Source organism: Polyodon spathula, chromosome 4, assembly GCF_017654505.1.
Source record: "Polyodon spathula isolate WHYD16114869_AA chromosome 4, ASM1765450v1, whole genome shotgun sequence".
NCBI lineage: Eukaryota > Metazoa > Chordata > Actinopteri > Acipenseriformes > Polyodontidae > Polyodon > Polyodon spathula.
This window is the reverse complement of record NC_054537.1, coordinates 27,900,837-27,921,566: the sequence shown is the minus strand read 5'-3', so window position 1 is coordinate 27,921,566 and position 20,730 is coordinate 27,900,837. Positions and strand designations below refer to the sequence as shown.

Sequence of the window (20,730 nt, the reverse complement as noted above, 5' to 3'; positions counted from 1 at the left end):
AAACTGCCTTGAAAAAAAGGAGTACCCACAAATGTACTCCAGAAGCATAATTTATTTTGAGACATTTGTTTTTTTGAGGATTTACAACCTGCTTTTCCCCACTGTGCATCTGTAGCAGGGCAGCAGGAGAGAGCCCTGCACATTATTAAGAAGAGGCAGGACAAAGCTCTGCTTGTATATATGTTTCTGTTGTTATTATTATATTTATATTATTATTATTATTATTATTATTATTATTATTAATGATGTGTAGATATGACAGCGAGGACCGTGTTGTTGTTCGTTTGTATTTATTTAAAAATGTATTGATGGCTGTCACAAAGACGGCTGGAGTGGGTGATGTCAGACCAGAAACAGGAAAATAAACAGAGGTGGAGTTTGGTTGAGCTCAGCATTTAATAAATAAACAAAACAGAAAATAAACGGTGGTAACAAACAGAAACACAAGGACACGGCACATGCAGCCAAAACAAAGAGACAAACAAAACGGACTAATACTTAACAAAAATATGGTGAGTAGATATTTTACTAACATTATTATGATCACCATTACTACCTCAGTCTCCTATCCTGTTCTCCACTCACCGAACACAAAACCGCGAGTGGGTGAAAACATGCTGCTTTTATGCAACTGTACCAAGACTCGATTGCTAATCAATCATTCAATTGGAGTATCGGTACAACTGCACGTGAATTAATAAAGTGCAATTCCCCGTGCTCACATATTACTTTTTACTTGCATGTGAAGTGCTGTGCAATCCTCGTGTTACACAGACCCGTTTATATCCTGTGTACCAATGACTATACACCAACATTTAACACACCACAAGCAACATATAACAGATAATATACACAGGGGCGGGCACTTTGTCACAATGGCGTATTGTGTTGTTTTGTTATTGTTTTGTTTTTGTTTGGGTGTGTTCTGGCAGAGGCAAGGTTGGTAGCTTATCCTCTGCCAGTAATAATTAAAAGCCTCGTGCAGAGGTGGCCATCTCCCAAATTAATTAAGTGATTAATTTGTTGCTAAACTGAGAGAACATGGGAGAGCGAGAGCAGGTTCAAAATTAAACTAAAACTCAAGGGCGCTGGAACTAGGGGTGCTGGGGGTGCGGTAGCACCCCCTGGCATTGCATGGCTTCCATCATATACAGGGGTTACAGTTGTGTTCAATGGCTTTCAGCACCCCCACTTTAAAAATCGTTCCAGTGCCATTGCTAAAACTTATAGGTTCCGTGAACTACTGCCCACCCTGACCTCAGGGTTGAATTTTTGTGTTAGTGATTTTTGTTTGTGTTTAAACTTTCATTTTTGCTTGGTAGGCAGTGTTTTTTGCTTATATATTTTATTTATTTTTGTGTTTAAATAAACACGGCGCCTCCGCTCCTTTGCCCTGCAGTACTGACTGTGTGTTTTTGTTCCTACATTCTGGCCTGACGTCACCACAAAGCTATTCTGTCACAGCATCAAACATAGTTTGAGATACGACTATGTGACAGAAATATATTTTCAGTATTTATGACAAGGCAAAGGTTTGACAATCAAAACAGAGAGGGACCTTTGATTTAAGTTCAATGCAAAAATACACGTGTTGCCACCAGTGACACCTGCAGAAAGACACACGAGAAAAATTGTACATCTTTTTAGAAAAGACATAAGATGAAAGAACCTAGATTATGTAATTCCGACCTATTTTAGGCTCACAGACCCTCTACCCTGTGTGTGAAGTGTGAAAGATTGTGGCCATTTCTCCATTTAGTACAGGACATGACGGTCAGCAAAATATCATGAGCATCAGCCTAATGACCCCTTCCTCCCTGCGTGCCCCGTTGACACATCCACTGCTAACCACAATTACATTAGATCCTCCATGGGCCAGACTTACTGTTTTTGATCAGCCTCCTGGTCCCAGAGTGCCTGAATAAAGCAGCTCAGCAGCATAAACAGCAAACGATTAGATAATAATGGCTACAGTTAGCACAATTCAATTACTAGGGGCCGGGGCCGTCCATGCAAATAAAACTGACTGGCTTTCCATACTGCCTCTCAGCTCTGTGAGGACCATACTGTACCATTATCAAGTTGCATGCAGATTATTACACTACCATGTTTTCTTAGCAACATCTGCCTTCTTTTTAAACCTAGTTTTTATTGACCAAGCCAGCTTCCTTTTTTAGACCCAGGAACTCAGGAGCAGATGTCAGTGAGCTACTGGACAAAAGCCAGCCCTGCAGATGTCCGCTCTGAGCTCACTGGGTGCCTGGCCAGCAGGGTTCGCTGTAGTGCAATAAGGAGAAGCTGTCCCTGCTGGTTTGTATCCCTAACCCATGGGAGCACCAGAGCCAGTGCAACGCTCCCTTCAGATTTCCCAGAGAAGACCGGCAACTCCGCACAGCTAGGATGCAATCCTGCACTGTATGACTCACCCTGCACACCATGCTGATGTGCTTTTACCAGCAGAGCCACTCAAGGACCCACCTTGTTTGTATTTTTGAAAAAGCAAACAAGTTGTTCAAACAATACCATTGGGCTCATCCCCTGCTGTCTAAAGGTCAGCTTCAACATTTAATATCTGTTACTTTCACTGTACCTTTAAACCCTTAGTCAGGAAGCATGTGGTAAAACTCCAAATAACAAAGACAAACAGACAAACATTTCAGCCAGTGCCTTCATTTTGTGGCATTGTTTGACATATGGACTTTTCATAGTTTTACCAGGATCCAGAAAAATCTAAATTATAGTTTGAAAAATATATTAATTGGGGATTAACTAAGACAGAAATAAAGTTGAATATGATGTCAAGCAGTGTACATGCTTAATTAAGATCCAACAGGGATTTATCATGGATTGACTGTACCCCTTGGTTTTAAATAGATGTTGAATTGACGAGAAGCACCTAAAATCCAATTTTCCTAGAAGAAACCAAAAGAAGACAATAATGGGTTGGAGAAATATAATATTAGATACATTAGATAAACTAGGAATAGAATATTATGATGTTGAAGTTCAAGTAGTAAGTTCTTTCTATGAAGCTCTATATCAAGAGCTCATACAACACACACACACACACATATATATATATATATATATATATATATATATATATATATATATATATATATATATATATATATAGAGAGAGAGAGAGAGAGAGAGAGAGAGAGAGAGAGAGAGAGAGAGAGAGAGACATACACACAGTGCAGTCCGCTTATAAAAATCACATCCGTTCCCAGTGTTTTGATTCTTATTAGTAGATGATTCTTAAAAATGGACCGATATAAGTAGTGTGGTGCAGAATCAAACTTAGTATGAGAATGATAATAGCTTTGTGATGGGGTATAGAGGCTTAAGGATGCAGAAGTAACAAAAGTAAACTAAAACTCTAGTAAGAGATCTACTGTTTGTTCCACACAAAGTATTGTTAGTTAGTACTCCAGCTAAGAGCTAGGTTTATTTGGTTCGTTTTATTAGCAGTTGTTTCACCACCGCAGTTTAAGAAAAATAAAACCAAAACCAGTTTAAAACTGTAAATCAAGACTCCAGCCTGATAATTTACACTGCCCTCGGCCATTCTGTCGTACTGCAATTAGCAAAAGCGAGCCATCAGCAGTTTAAATACAGTATACAGATGTCAATGGTGCTCAATCACTAAACAAGTCCTTGTGGATAAGTAGCTTGTTATATGATCACGGTTATACTTATTCAAGACTTCAGAATCCTATTTTACTACAGTATACTTGAGAAGCGATTGTCTCATGAGGGTGCCTAGTTTGACTGCCGTGCGGTATTACGTGTAATGGCCTTTGAATTAAAATGACATCACAATACAGTATTTTACTGTTGGAACTACTACTGCATTTAAGCATCTATGGATTACTTATTTTCTAAATGGAGATGCAAAGCTCTGCAATCCCCCCGCCCCTTCCTCCTCCTCCTCACCACACTGCAATCCCACTCTCTCTACATGCATATCACATAATAACACTGCTGTACTCAGTGAATGTGCATTCACTTTATTGAAACACATTTACATTAACAGAGAACACAAAAAAACATACCAGCACAATCCAGTGGCGCAGTCACGTTTGATTATAAACAATGCAATGTTTCCTGCATCATTGCTTGGAACAGCTTTGTCGCAGTGGTTTGGGGCTTCCTGGGCAATCACAAAGCCGAAAACTATGTGGAGCTGGTTGAGACTCTGGTGAAGAACTACGGCACAATGGGCTGTAGGATGTCCCTCAAAGTCCATATCCTTGATGTTCATCTTGATAAATTCAAGGAGAACATGGGAGCGTACTCGGAGGAGCAAGGCGAGCGCTTCCACCAGGATATACTGGACTTTGAATGCCGCTACCAAGGACAGTATAACGAGAACATGATGGGAGACTACATTTGGGGGCTGATTCATGAAAGTGATTTACAGTATAATCGTAAATCTCGAAAAACTACTCACTTCTAAATGTTTTGTAGTAATTTTTGTATTACTTTAGTATAAAAACATGTTAATTTGGATTCATATGTTGTTTTTTTCTGACTTTATGTGAACGAAAAGACACAAATTCGCCTGTTTTCTCATTGGAAATAGGTAAATTTCAAAATATCACTGTCCTGGTCACAAAAGCAAAGTTTGTGGGGAATAATAGCCATTTTCTATACTTTTGAGGCATAAGCAATTAGGAAATAACACTTACTACCCAGGAACAAAAATTGTGTTACATAGTGTAGTCAATAGATATGACATGTGTGTGTATGTCTGTGTGTGTCATTAGACTGCCGTTTGAGTCATATTTGTATGTATGTTGAACATTTCTTTTTAGACTTTAGTTAGTAGTTTTATCATGCAGTTAAACTTCAGTAAATGGTCAATTGCATATTAATTATTTTATTTATTTTAACCATTGTTGTTTTAAACTGCTCTTTTAACTGCAAAAAATAGCATGACACCAAATTATAAATATTATGTTAAATATATCATTATAAAGTTGCAATTGTGTAACAATTTACACAAGTTTAAATTAGATTAATGTATTAATAAATTTAAAAAGCTTAACAATGTATTATTTATATATAAATAATCACATTATCAGCTTTTTCAGTGGCAAATGCATTGAGCCAATCATGTTCTTTACAAATTCTTAACACATAAAATATTGTTATGGTGACTTTTGACCCCTAAACAAATACTATAACACATATTGCAAAACTGAAATTGTTACAATTTCTTAACAGACAGATAAAACTGCTTTTAAACATGCTATAAGATGTTAGGTTTTGATACATTATTAACAAAACCTGTGCATATAAAAATGACCCCTATCCATTTTATTGCTCAGACCTAGTGTAGGTGCCACGCCTTCCAGACAGTTCTGACAAAGGGAGAGATGTGTTTTTAGGTGCAGGCTGTTGAGATAAAAGAAAAACTAACTTTCAATTTAAAAACACAGCCAAGCTTGGAGTGAAACTTTTCTTTAGATAATTATATATATCCCTATATGGTTGATGTAGTTTTGAATCTGAGGATGAATGTGTTGTGATTCATATCCCTGTGACATATCTCAATCTGTAATAATTATACCTGATATTTGCATTAATCAGAGATGCCCAAGTGGAACGTGTGCTAATGTCCTGTTCGTGCATGACTTCCTTTCTCAATTGGTCTTTTATTACTTGTTGATTCAGTAAGCCATTGTCATTTCACAATGTTCTTTGTGCTATAAGTAATGCTTCACATATTTTAAATTCCCAGGGGATTCTCTTAGCTGGAGAATGTATTACTGATTTTGTTCCGATATGACCTAAAGAGTAGGATGTTTTTCACTTTCACCTTGCCCCAAAGCCACATGACAGGGTTCTTGTGAAGCTTGAGTTTGTTTTGTGAAAGTCTGTTGAAAGCTGAAGGATAGTTATTTTTGCCTGTTGCTGGGGACCACTTGATGACTGCGAACATGCTATTCTGGCAGATTTTCAAGTGCTTTACTGACCTTTTCTAAAGCTGTGTGTGCACTGCAAAAGCTTTTTATATTAGCATCTGCATATGACAAATATCAATTGTGTTCAAAACTGTCAAACTATATAAAATCTTCCAAGATGTATTTCTTAGAGATTCAGTCTAGAGATAAAGTTGATTGTCCATTGCACATGAAAGATTTAGCTGCACTCTGCAATTTTAGCACTACAGTATTGGCTGCTGAGACTTGCAGTATATACAGCATTAATTGCCTTATTTTTAACTGCTCTTTCCTTGTTCCCTTGTGCTGAGTATTTATGGGATCCCAGTGGAATAATGTGTTGGTTTCATATACTGGTCTTGCAAAAGGTGACTTACAGTACAATTTCATACAAATGCAATTCTTTGCATTATTATAATTAAATGTGTATATTACTATACTCCAAATACCAATTTCTTTTAAAATAGTGTGGGAGTAAATATGTTTTTAGAGCATTTTAGGCTTTAAGAATACATGATTTCTGTGTTGTGAGTTTGAACCTGTGAAGGTTAAGCAAGGTCAGTATTGAAAAGCTCTTGCATAGAAAAGAAAATGCTTTTCCTGGTAGAAGAATGTTCAATTATCCTTATATATATATATATATATATATATATATATATATATATATATATATATATAGTGGCTCTCAAATTTATTCCCCCCCCCCCCCCCCCCTTGGACTTTTCCACATTTTATTGTGTTACAACATGGAATCAAAATGGATTTAATTAGGAGTTTTTGCCACTGATCAACACAAAAAAAGCCCATAATGTCAAAGTGAAAAATAAAATCTACAAATTGTTCTAAATGAATTACAAATATAAAACAGAAAATAATTGATTGCATAAGTATTCACCCCTTTTGCTATGACACACCTAAATAAGCTCTGGTGCAACCAATTGTCTTTAGAAGTCACATAATTAGTTGAATGGAGTTCACCTCTGTGCAATTAAGATGTTTCACATGATTTCAGGTTAAATACATCTGTCTCTGGGAGGTCCCACAGTTGGTTAGTACATTTTCTAACAGAAACTACATCATGAAGATGAAGGAACATTCAAAGCAAATCTAGAATAAGAACATTTCCAAGGCACTGAATATCCCTTGGTGCACAATAAAGTCCATTATTAAGAAAAAGAGAGAATATGGCACAAGTGTGAAACTGTCTGGAACAGGCCGTCCTGAAAAACCTAGTATCCGGGTGAGAAGGCCACTAGTCAGGGAGGCCACCAAGAGGCCTATGGCAACTGTAAGGGAGTTACAGTCTTCCACGACTGAGCTGGGAGACACTGTGCATACGGCAACAATAGCCCAGGTGCTTCACAAAACTGGCCTTTATGGGAGCCATTGTTGAAAAAAACTCATATGAAATCTCCACTAGAGTTTGCCAGAAGGCAAGTGGGAGACTCAAAATAGATATTTTTCCTCAACGCTAAGTGCTATGTTTGGTACAAGCCTAACATGAACATCATCCTGAGAACACCATCCCTACCGTGAAGCATCATGCAAAGGGGATGCTTCTCTGTGTCAGGGCCTGGAAAGCTCGTGAAGACAGAGGGCAAAATGGATGCAGCAAAGTACAGAGGAAAACCTGCTAAAGTCTGCAAGAGACCTGGGACTTGGGAGAAGATCTATCTTCCAGCAGGACAATGACCCCAAACATACAGCCAAAGCCACACTGGAGTGGCTTAAAAACTAAAAGGTCAATGTCCTGGAGTGGCCCAGTCAAAGCCCGGACCTCAATCCAATTGAGAATATGTGGAAAGGGTTGAAAATTGTTGTTCACCAAAGGTCCCCATCCAACTTGATGGCGCTTGAGCAATTTTGCAAATAAGAATGGGCAAAAATTGTAGTGTCCAGATGTCCAAAGCTGGTAGAGACTTATCCAAATAGACTCATGGCTGTAATTGCTGTCAAAGGTGCCTCTACCAAATATTGACTCAAGGGGGTGAACACTTATGCAATCAATTATTTTCTGTTTTGTATTTGTAATTAATTTAGAACAATATGTAGATTATATTTTTCACTTTGACATTATGGACTTTTTTTGTGTTGATCAGTGGCAAAAACTCCTAATTAAATCCATTTTGATTCCATGTTGTAACACAATAAAATGTGGAAAAGTCCAAGGGGGTGAATACTTTTGAGAACCTCTGTATAATTATAAGAAAACATTTTTTGCAATTATTTTTTGTCATTTCTCAAAAAAATTTCTAACTGAATTATGTTTATTAAAATAAATACATTTTTGACTCTGCCAGATGCTCAAAAACATGGGCTAGTTTATTATAGCCTGTTTTTGCCATTCCTAGAAAATTGATAATATTTTTGGAGTAGCACTTGAAAGTATATGAAGAGGAATAATTTTCTACTTAGTTATACCAATATATTGTGTAATAAATCTTTCTGAGTGAGTTAAACGGGCAATACAAGTCTCACGTTTAACACCACAAACAAGCTATATTGGCCAAATACATTTTTCAGTACATGTATATTTTGGACGCAGTTTTTGGTCACAGGGTTAGGATCTAACAATAGGCACAAAGGCAAAATCAGACTTGTAAAATTACTTTGGTATTGTGTTTTGTCATGAGTTTGTGCTACCGCCAGGTGTTGGCCAAAAATTCGGGAAGTGGTCGCATTTTCATGTTAAACTGAGTGATTTTAAAGTCGTATAGTTTTGCCTTAGCATTTCAAATTAATCTCCTCCAAGCAGGTTTTATCAAAGAGCAAAGGGTACTGAAAACACAATAAGGAACTTGTGAGGGACACAACTAAGGGGAAAACATAGAGTAAAATAACAAGTATACCACCCACTCGATATATCGCGGGTGTTGGGGTCCAATACAAATCCGCTATATATGAGGGCTGTGGTATAGTGAGAGACCTATAGAAAAACAAATAGACTAACTAATAACTAACATTAGATTGTAATAGTAACAATCCAACTACAAACTGTTGACTATACTTTTAGTTATTGACTTGTACTGTCTAATTTGACGGCTTAAATAACAAAAGTTAACAAATGTACGTTATACAGAATTAACTCTGTGAACAAACACAATAATAAACAACTTACAGTTTCACACAGAAATCAAGCATTGTCGATTGTTTCGCATGAAAAACACAAGCTTTGAAAGTTCTGCTGACAGGCTTGTTATCCAGAATAACCTGAGCTTTAAATCCAAGATTGCTTTTACATTCTAGTACAACAATAGGTAGTGTGTCAAGAATGTAAAAAAAAGACAAATAACAAATGCTGCTAGATTTTTTTTATTTTTAATCTACCCTTTGGTTGTAGTACCTGTGATGGATGATAATACAGATGACAACTCACTGTATAGACGTCTAATTTGCACTGATTTTCTGTTCATAAATGTCCTTCAAGTTAGCCAAAGTCTGGATACTAACAACAAATTCACAACTAGTGAAAAGCTGTAACCCTAGCATTTTTTTATTCTTTGAATTAAATACTATTATTCCTTATTGGCCTGATTTGGATAAAGTATTGGAAGTTAGTTTTAAATAGGGTAGGTTTTAAAAAATGACATCTAGCCAAAAACGCAATAACAACCTTATTTGCATCTGCTGACTCATCAGCAATTGCCCAGTCCAACTTATTTAAAGAATGCCTGCCAAGAAAAATAGTGCCTAACAAGAAACTATAACGGTATGCTCCATCAGCATTTTCCATGAAGAAAACTAAAAAAAGGGTCTACTCTCAGAAATCTCCTCCTAGCTTCAAGCTACATTCTTTACTGCTTGGTGATGCAGTGTAACCACATTGTTTATGCCGCAAACCCAGTACGAGCTATGCATCTCTATGAGAATCCTCCCTTAAGTTTGCAATACAATATTATGTATATTTTTTTCAATACAAAAATATGTATTTATCCTGTTGATTCTGTCTGGTACTGCTTTATACTTAGTCAGCACTGTTGCCCTTTCAGGCAGATGCTTATCATTTAATGTATGATAGAAATAGTTGAATTCTGTGACATTTACACTGGCCCTGAACAGAATTTAAGTAGTTGATCGTCTCGTTCTATACTCATTTCTACCATTTAACTTAGTGACAGTTCATGATGTTATCAGCAGGTGAATGGTTAGTTAATCTGCTGTGCCACATCTTCTGTTCTTGAATAAAATGGGAACAGCCATGCTTCCACAAGAGTAATACTAAACAGTGTTTTTTGTAACAAAAAAGAATGATAACAAGATGATATATGAATGAATTCCAATATGTTTAAATCATAATATATTATATCTACAGTGCAGTATAGAAGAAACAACACACATACAGTGCCAAGAAAGTTTGTGAACCCCAATGATAATTATGGAAATTCCTTAGTTTTACCATGATAGCTTTCTTGAATCAAAACCAGTGTTTCCATAAATATCCAATAGGGTTTATATTAACCAATTACATATCTTTTGAAACAAAATGATGTATGAATTAGATAAACAATGAGTAATTAAGATTCAGGGTATGTGAAAAAGTGTGAACCCCTGGTTTTATCAGCTCAATTAAGGGGATAACTAAAATCAAGTGTTTAAATAATTAGGTAGATCTTCAGGGGTGAGTTTGAGAGGGCCCGCCCTATATAAAGATCAGAAACTTTGTGAGTTTGGTCTTCACCACACAGGTGTGTGGAATACGTCATGCCACAAATCTCTGAGGGCCTCAGAAAAACAGTTATTGATGATCATCAGTCTAGAAAGGGTTACAAAACCATTTCAAAGGATTTGGAGCTCCACCAATCCACTGTCAGACAGTCTATAAATGGAAAAAGTTCAAGATCACAGTCACTCTACCCAGGAGCGGTCGTCCTTCCAAAATTTCTCCAAGAACAAATTGAAAAATCATCAAGGAAGTAACAAAGAACCCCAGAGTAACATCCAAGGATCTGCAGGCCACTCTCGCCTTGGCTATTGTGAGTGTTCATGACTCAACTATCAGAAAAAGACACATAGATGATCCACAAGACTTCTGGAACAATGTTCTCTGGACAGATGAGTCAAAGGTCGCACTTTTTGTCCTCAATGAGAAACGAAAACCAAACACTGTGTTTGAACCAACCGTCAAGCATAGTGGAGGGAGTGTGATGGCTTGGGGCTGCTTTGCTGCCTCAGGACCTGGACCTCAGGACATTGTATCAGAAGATTCTAGAGGAGAATGTCAGACCATCTGTCCGTGAACTGAAGCTGAACCAAAAGTGGGTCGTGCAGCAAGACAATGATCCTAAACATACAAGCAGATCTACAAAAGAATGGCTGCAGAAGAAGAAATTCCGCATTTTAGAATTGCCTAGTCAAAGTCCAGACCTAAACCCCATCAAAATGTTGTGGCAGGACCTGAAGCCAGCTGTCCATGCAAGGAAGCCCTCAAATATCACTGAGTTGAAGCAGTTCTATAAGGAGGAATGGGCCAAAATTCCTCACAACCGATGGGAGAGACTGAACAAGAATTAGAGGAAATGCTTAGTTGAAGTCATTGCTGCTCAAGGGGGTGCCACCAGTTACTGAATCTAAAGCTTCACATACTTTTTCACACATGGATATTGAATGTTCAATCATTTGTGGATAAATACATGTTGAAAAAGTATCACATTTTTGTGTCATTTGTTTAATCAGGTTATCTATTAGGACCTAGATTAAGATCGAATAACATTTTAGGCTTGAAATATATGAAATATATGAAAACCCTAAGGGGTTCACAAACTTTTTCTCGGTACTGTATCTGTCTCATATGGACATTGGTTTGAGAGTTAAGGTGTGCATGCATTGATTTATAAAAGTAAGGGATAGTTTTATATAATTTATGATTTATTTATTTATTTATTTATTTATTATCTTGGGGGTAACTCGATAATTTCTTCTGAACAACAATATATGGTAGGTTTGCTGACATTATAATTAAATTTAAAAAGATTTCTAACTTTAACTTGAAGTGCCTTCAAGACCTTTCACCTTACATCGAGGAGGAACAGACATACGTTCAGACTCTCATTAAACTTACCAGTTCTTCATGTCTGTAGGTTCTCACATTTATTCCATTTATCTAAAAAGAAAAATAATACATTCATGTTTAGTTTTTAGATAAATTTTAAAAAATGTAGGTAGACAATGGCATGTTCTGTATACTAACTTGAAGGATTCCATCTCCAATGAACAGCAGTCCTGAAAGTTCAGCTGAAAAAAATAAATACAAATAGACGCTTCATAATAATAATAATAATAATAATAATAATAATAATAATAATAATAATAATAATAATAATGTAGTTCTTTATACCTTTTTGTTCTTTGGATATTTTGGATATGACTACTGGAATATTGTGTTCAGCTCCACCCTAAAAACAATCAGAAAAGAAAGGTACAGTAACATCTTTCTCACGTTGTTTTCTTATCTGAATGATAACATACTTGACATTACAATGTAAACTATCATATGCCACACTGTATATGTGTTTATAAATATTTGATAATGTCATCTCCAAGATAGTACAGCAATGAAAACATTGTAGAAGCTTGATGTGACAGTACCTCTTTAAATGGCATTTTATTAGAATTAAAATTTTAGAATGTTCCTAGAAAAAAAATTGCTCAAAAAGTATTTTATCTGAATAACACTTTGCACCATTAATTTTCAAAATAAATTCTAAACAACCTAAGCAAATACAGATGTAGCACTTTCACCACTCTGAGTGGTAATTGAAAACTGTGCACAGAACTTAAAAGACCAAAACAGCATGCATACAATCTTGAAAGTTACAAAAAATAGTTAGCCCTTATCAAATTGAAACAGCAGTCAGTTTAATACTTCCACCCAGCCATGCTTTGCAAGACAACCCAAGTGCTAAATCACCTCTTATGTTCTAGTTCTAACTGAACAAAACTAATCATATATAAAACACCATAACATTATAACATGTTCCTCTTCTATATATTTAACTACAAACCTAATTATAACAACCAAATTGTCCAAATATGTATTGTTTTTTTTTTTATATAAATGTTTAAAAATCAGATTATTACAGATTGTGAAAAACAAAAAAGTCAGCATAACAATGGCCTGAAATCTGTAGAAGTAATAATAAAATGTCCTGTGCTTACTAGATATGCAGACTGTGTATTGTAATTTATTTAAATTCTATCCTCCCTCTTGGCTTTTACATGTTCTTGTCACATATCATTATCTATCGAATTTCTTCTACATAGCTGCAAACCTTTCAGAAACAAGGTACTATGAAGAAGCACATCAGAAAGGAATGCAATGAGGTTGCAGTACTAATGGACAGCTGCACAAATGCTCAGTTCATTTGGAACAGCTGAAAAAGCTCAAATAGAATGTATTGTTATTGATGTTATTACATTTCTCAAGTTCCTGTTTTCTTTTAGCCTATGGGCATACAGTTAGCCCAGGTATTTTCAAGGGATCATTTCTGCTTTCATCTTTCTGTACTGATCAAGTTCACTTTGAATTGGGTTGAGCCACTGAACCAAAGTAGACAGCTGTCACTTTTTTTCAGATATTACAAACTGATGCCCTAAAAGATCAGTGCAACAAAAATCCATGAGCCAGGAGGTATGTTATGATAATGGATGGCTAACTGTTTTAATATCATGCCCTGTTAACATCTGTCGGTTTTGCCCAGTGACTATAGTGTTTGTTTTGTATTTATATACCAATGAAAGTGTTGTAATTAAATGTGTGACATTCCACCAGATATAATTTTATTATGTCACATAATAAAGAAACAAATATTGTGATCATGATAATTGTTGTCATTTTGTTGTCATTTTATGCAATGTTAGCGTATAACAAATACCTACAATCATCTAAATGGTTTCAAAAGCTAAGGTTTGTACCATGTGATTGATAACATGCTTCCAGGGTGCCCTGGTGAAACTAGTCCTATTTAGAAACCAGTAAGGAATTATGAAGTGGCCAAAAAATAAATGCATATATAAAAGATTTTTCAATAGGCAAACAGTATGCTGTAAGTAGTACTGTTAAACATATACAGAATATTAACCTTGATACTTAGACCAAATCCTCCAATTGTTTGTCTTCTAATTGTCACTGTTCTTTCCTGTGAGAAATAATAATTATCAGTAACTTACTTATCATGCCATGAGTCTGTATACTGAAATATTTAAAAAATACTTGTGCTAAAATTGAGTACAATGCCTCTAGATCAACACTGAGCACCTGGCTTATGTAACACTGTGTCATTGTCTCTACCCAGCAGCAAACTGTAAAGGAAACATGCAGACACAAGACCAATAATGTGTGACTTTCTTAATTCATGGAAATACATTATTATAGTCTCATCCTTGCCAGCTCATGATGTTTTACCTTTATTACACAGGTAGAGTTCTGTTCAATTGATCTAAACCATGACCAATCTAAAGGTGGTATGAATTAAACAGCCCCAGTAATAGATTTTTTTTTTTTTTTTTTTTTTATAATTTACACTTGTAAGCAATTGTTTGCGGATAATTCCAGTATGCAAAAGCAGGCCCAATTAAAACACTAAAACCTCCATGGTTATTAAACTTATCAGCATGTACAGTATGAGTAGCAGTTCAATTATAAGAGCTAATTAAATAGAATAAGCATAAGCTCAATAACCTTGTTGGAAGACATTGTTCCTCATGACTTTAAAATGACATCCTAACAATATGAAATTAATTAAAACTCTGTTCCCAAATTGACATTGCCTTTAGCTGATTTCTATAAAACAATCTGTCTAGTCCCAACAACATTGGGGGTATATTCCTGTTAATTTGTATATTCCTGTAAATATATATATATATATATATATATATATATATATATATATAGTTATATATATATATATATATATATATACGATATATATATATAATATATCATATATATATATCTATATAATATAGTAATCAGTACTTGTTGCTTTTGCTTTACATAGTGCATCATAAATTAAGCATTTAGGGGCTGATGTAAGGATAGGCGTAGATCAAACAATGACAGGCAAGCAATTATTTTGCACTGCGGCCTATGTAAGCTTAATTACTCAAAACACACAAATAATGAGCTGCAATCATGACAATGAGGGTCACAGTGAGTGCCGTCTGTGCATCAGGATTTTTAGCGGCCGCACTTACAGCCCAGAGTTGAGATGAGTTAAGAGTACAGAGAGCATTAGCCGCTGTATGAGATTTGTGGAGCACGAAAATCAAACCAAACAAAAAAATATGTCAGAGGAAAGGCAGTAAACTTCTCTTGGCACACAGAAATACATTTTCGGTGGAGGAGCTGAGAGTATTTATGGCTGAGGCCACTCAGTATTAAATTGGGTTATTTGGAAAAGCCTCAGCCAACATCAGTTATGTTACCAAAGAGACCATATGGTCCTCTGTAGTGGAGAAAGTCCAATGCTGTCGGTGTTACCAGGAGGACAGTCAACCAGGTGATGAAAAGGTGAAATTCAGTTATTTGGTCTAGGATTACCTGCAGAGTAAGACGATAATGCCTTGCCACCACATCCTCCGGCATCCCAAACAAAGTGACCTAGGGTTTAAATATAGAGGGTATAGTCTGTCTTGCCCTTCTTCTCCAAAGGTTTTACCTGCTTTTCCTCAACAAGAGCCAAGCATCTCTGCATCAGAAAGTGTACCATAGCAGCCATCCTGAGGCCAATGACAGGTCTCTGAAGGTGTGTTGGTTTATACAGCTCTGAATTACTGGCTTCCACAATGGTTTGCACCTTGTAAGAGGTGGTGCAAAGTTTTTGGAGGGTCAGCAATTGCCCAAGTGAAAGGCAAAATCCTTAAATCTCATTAGATTGTCTCCAGCCCTCTTAGTATTCCAAAAAATGTCACAATTCCATGCTTGTTTCTTCATTTGAATACATTTCAGTAGCATTTAAATGGACTAATGATGGCAAAGTGCTAATTTGATAGCGGGTGCAGAATGCCAGGTGATAACCACTGTTTACATATGCCACATCTTTAGTGGCCTCTAAAGTCCCACTTTGTGGCTACTGAACACGTTTTTTTTTTTCTTCACAATTTTGGCTGCAATATGTGTGTTTTGCAGCTGCAATTCACTTTGCATGTATCCTTACATTAGCCCCTTAATGTTGTGGCTGAAAAGCAATGTATGATAATGTGTAATTGGAATTTATATACAGGCCTATTAAAGCAAGTTCAAAAGCAAAGGTAAAATGTCTAAATAAAACAACTGTAACACTTGCAAGGAACCACTTACACTGGACCATTATGAGGGCGATCAAAATGAGTTTCAAGGCAGCACATATATATATATATATATATATATATATATATATATATATATATATATATATATATAATATAGCTATATTATAATATATATAATATATATAATATATATAGTGACATTCTAAATGTAGACTATATTTTCATCTTCAACCATTCTTTGAGTGAAGTGCACTTTTTTCTTTTACAATTTTTTGGAAACAGTCTAGATTTAGGAACACAAATATAAAGTAGCCTAGTGTATAATAGAATTAATTAAGAAAGAAAGAAAATACTTCACAACCGTGGGCCTGCAAAATAATTTCTAGCGGTTTGTAGTTATGATGTACATTCCTAAATAATTTCAGAAGTGAACATAACTGTTGTATCTTAATTTAGTTTGTGTATGTATTTATTTATTGCTTTTATATAGTGGTTTTTATACAAAAGTATCGCAGTACAGTACAAACAAACCACAATACATTTGCACAGCATGTCACACATCAGACTGCCACAATCAGACCATGTAAATAACAGCATACACATAAAACAAAAGCAGCAATTTTAAAGTTACATTAAAACTCACTAAGACAAGAAAAACATTTCATAAAAGTGTGCTTTTAGTCTTGACTTGAAAACTGTAATGGTCCCAGCTTCCCTGATAAATGAAGGCAGAGCATTCCATAATGTAAGAGCTCTACAAGAAAAAGCCTTACCTCCCGTGTTGCTTTTGTTGACCCTAGGAATAACCAGCAGCCCTGCATCCTGTGATCTCAGAGTGCGGTTTGGTAGATATGGGGTCAGTAACTCATGCAAATAACTAGGTGCTAATCCATTCAGAGCCTTGTAAGTTAACAGAAAAATCTTAAAATAAATTATATACTGCACACGGAGCCAGTGTAAAGAGGTCAAATCAAGGTTAATAAGTTCACTTTTCCTGGTTTTGGTCAGAACTCTACCGGCGGCATTCTGAACAAACTACAAGCGGGTGCATTACAATAATCAATTCTAGATGAAACAAAGGCATGCGTTAGTCTCTCGGCATGTATGAATGTTGTATTATTGTGGCTTAGGAAATAATTGAATAAATCCTAACTGTCCAGCACTTTTTTTCGCTATAATGGTCTCAAATGTGCAGTTGTAGAAGAAAAACACGTTATTACAAAAATGAATAGGTTTTTACTCTCTGGTAATCTTGCATTTCCTTTGATTGAAATGATCCCGACTCTTCCAACTCATTATTTCCTGTCTATAAGCAACCAGCTGTTTTCCCTATTGACTGTCATGCTTTGTAGCCAGTAACATTCTTTGAGCCCAAGGCATTACACAGGTGAAATGATTTTAGAAATAAAAACAGCTAAAGACATACTGAAAGGTAAGGCAAGAAAAACTGGAACTTTGTTTAACCAGGTGTAGTGGCTGATATGTGTTATGCATTAAAATGAAACTGTTTATTATACTGTAGCATGTTTCATTCAAGGTTAGACCTAACAAAAAAGATATTGCATCACTGGTAAGAATTTAGGGATAAATTAAAGTGGTAAATATCTACTTGTAAATTTCATAAGAAGTCAACAAAGAAACAACAGTTATGTTCATGGCTTTTAACTGCACCTGAATATCACACACAAATGAAAAAGAATGTATTTTCTGCTAAAATATAATATTTATTGTTGTGGTGACAGAGCATATTTAGTGACTATATTAGGTGTACCCATGCTTATTTGTAGATGCTTTCTTTGCATGCTGTACATGCTAGTACAAATCTAAATAAAAACTGTTAAACCACTTACACTGGAATAGAAAGGTTCTCCTGACACACATATAACATCCTGTTCCTGAATAGTCAGAATGTCTTTAGCTAAGTGCAGTCGAACGTTGAAAGGTTCCTGATTACCATCCTGCAGCAAAAAAACCCCAGTCTTTTTCTGGAAAATAAAATAAAAGACCTTACTTTTGTGTTTTTGCAAAAATGTACTGCTTTTTGAAATGATTAAGGTTCACAAATACATGTACAGCTATGGCCAAATGTTTTGCATCACCCTGTAGAATTAACTGCTTTTGACTTCATAAAGTGAATTAGATACCGCTTTGTAGTTTTCCATATAAAAAAAAAATGATGTTAAATATATATATCTTTTTTTTTTCTCAATCCTAAAATTGTAGATGATGCTAAACATATGGCCATAACTATAGGCGTCTTAAAAGCATTTACTGGTAAACAAGAATAAATCCACTAGCACTTGTGTCAGAGAATATGTGTAATATGAAGTAGAATTCCACACTACAAATAGAAAAAAAAAACATGACACATTTTCTTTGTCAAAATTGTCTCTACATTGATACATTGATATTGGAGTGTGCCTGGGGATACCCTGTACAAAGTGTTCCCTCACAGCATCACTCAAGGCAGGTAAAAAAATAATTTGTATTTGTTCTAAAGAACACCCCAAGAGAAGCCAGCAAGAAATTGCAAATCACTTTATTACCAAATGGGATGTTGACATAAACAAACGAATCATCTCTGGTATCTGGATGGATGGATGAACTGAAAATGTTTTTTTTTTTTTTTTGTTTGCATGCAGTTTTGTTCGGCAAATAAGTTCCAGATATATGACATTTATTTATTTATTTATTTATTTTTGCAATATTCTTCGTAACATGTACATGTTGCAGGCATGTTTACAAACCATAAATGCAGCGGTGTAGTTTGTAGGTACTGCGACATATTGTTGACTTTAATTAAAAAAAAAAATATCAACAAGCAGGCTTTGAGTGCAATTTCATGGTTCTGTTTCTTCTGGGTCTATATGTTAATGGGTTCTGCTTGTATGCAAAAACTAGTGGACAATGTATAGTATAAAAACATACTGTTGTTGTTAAAAAACTAGTACACCTGAATGTTACACATCTATATATGTCCTTAAATTAACTTTCAGATTTCCTGATTTGCTAGAGTTGTAACATAGCCTTTTCTCTTACTTTCCCATACCCAGCTGGTGTTCCCCAGTAAATCATACAGCTGGCATGCTATTTATTGATATGTCGTGTGCATTTCAATACCTCTCATAACAACATTGTGGGTCAACTTTCCACAGTTTTTTTTTTTTTTTTTTTTTTTTTTTTACCAGTAAATTCGTATATATGTATTCCTCCCTATGGTTACATAAGCTTGGACATTACAGAAGCAGATGCTACGTGTTTGAAAGCTGGGCACTTTGGTTTTGCAACTTAAAGAAATTGGTCATAAAGTGTTTATTGAAACCAGCAGCTGGGCACATATGCTAGTCCTGTTAATTAGCTGTGCTGCATGAGTTTTTTTTCTATTTTATATAAGAAATGCAATCCTATTATTTGGCAGGTGTTTTTTCCAAGCACACAATATCTTATTAGGAAGTTATTTGGAGAAGATCCCATTCAATCAACAAGAAAATGTTTTACAGTGTCAGTGTCACACCAACCAATATATACAATGTTTTAGGCTAGGCATCTAATCATTGAATATAGTCTGTTCTACATGCTTTAGAATTATTTGTCTTGAACTTTATTTGGAAACAATATTTAAGTAATTATGGACTTAACATTATTATTTAAATTCAGTTATATTGACCCTAATACAAATGTAAAATGGCATTAACACAGATCACGTTACCTCCTCACTGGCAGTCTTGAAATCCATGTGCTAGTATGGCACAGTGAGGAATGATGGTCTGTGGGAAAAAGCAGAAAAACAAATACAAGTTAAAATGTAAACAGAGATGCAGAAAGCTAATCAGCGCAACTAATGGTATATGTGCATTTTTGTCTAGATTTACAGTTAAGTCTGGTTCATCTCCAGCTCAGAGGATGGCACCCGGCTGTTATAGAAGACAAACACAAAGCACAATGAGTTGAAACTAGCCCCTGGGTTGCTTTTGTTTTGTTTGTTTGTTTAGCTGAAGGCAGAATCATTCTCCACACCCACTGTGTAAATAAAGGCAGGATCATTATTAGTTGTACCAATAATATGTTTTAACATGTAATCTCAAACATTGATACTACAATCCCACTCTGTAATATTTAAGCATACATTGCATACTTCTAAAACTTGTTTTTTTAACTTAATTAAATTGCTTCTGTTCAGGTAAGGTGGAAACGAGCTGCACTTTTCCACTGTTATGTCATCTGAATGTAACTACTGCATTGAATAAAGGCCTCTAACAAATTGATCTGTACAGTTGCATAAACTGCCTTGCATTATGCTGACACAGATTGTTCATTCTTTAACTCCACCTCACAGTTACATCTCACCATGCATTGGTGTAGCATATACATGCAATTCCCAAAACAAACCCATTTATTAAATGCAAAACAAAAGCATTGTTTGATATCTATCATTTAAAACACCTGTGTTTATAGGAAAACCATTGTTTCAATGCATCACAAAAAGAGACATTAAATGGCAGCATTCCAAATACATATGATCTCAAAGAGC

The 20,730-nt window shown here is 35.5% G+C and overlaps 1 protein-coding gene across 1 annotated transcript in view; it reads right to left on the bottom strand.

Moving 5' to 3' along the window:
- Window positions 1–20,730, bottom strand: part of LOC121313824 (gamma-1-syntrophin) — a 65,071-nt gene that overhangs the window by 39,288 nt on the left and 5,053 nt on the right. Inside the window, exons 2-7 of the mRNA XM_041246617.1 lie at window positions 19,909–19,966; window positions 18,050–18,184; window positions 14,030–14,086; window positions 12,286–12,343; window positions 12,139–12,182; window positions 12,010–12,051 (exon numbers count right to left, since the gene is read on the bottom strand). Of these exons, the coding sequence (XP_041102551.1) occupies window positions 12,010–12,051; window positions 12,139–12,182; window positions 12,286–12,343; window positions 14,030–14,086; window positions 18,050–18,184; window positions 19,909–19,935 (363 nt within the window). The 5' untranslated portion in view covers window positions 19,936–19,966. The remainder of the gene's footprint in view (window positions 1–12,009; window positions 12,052–12,138; window positions 12,183–12,285; window positions 12,344–14,029; window positions 14,087–18,049; window positions 18,185–19,908; window positions 19,967–20,730) is intronic.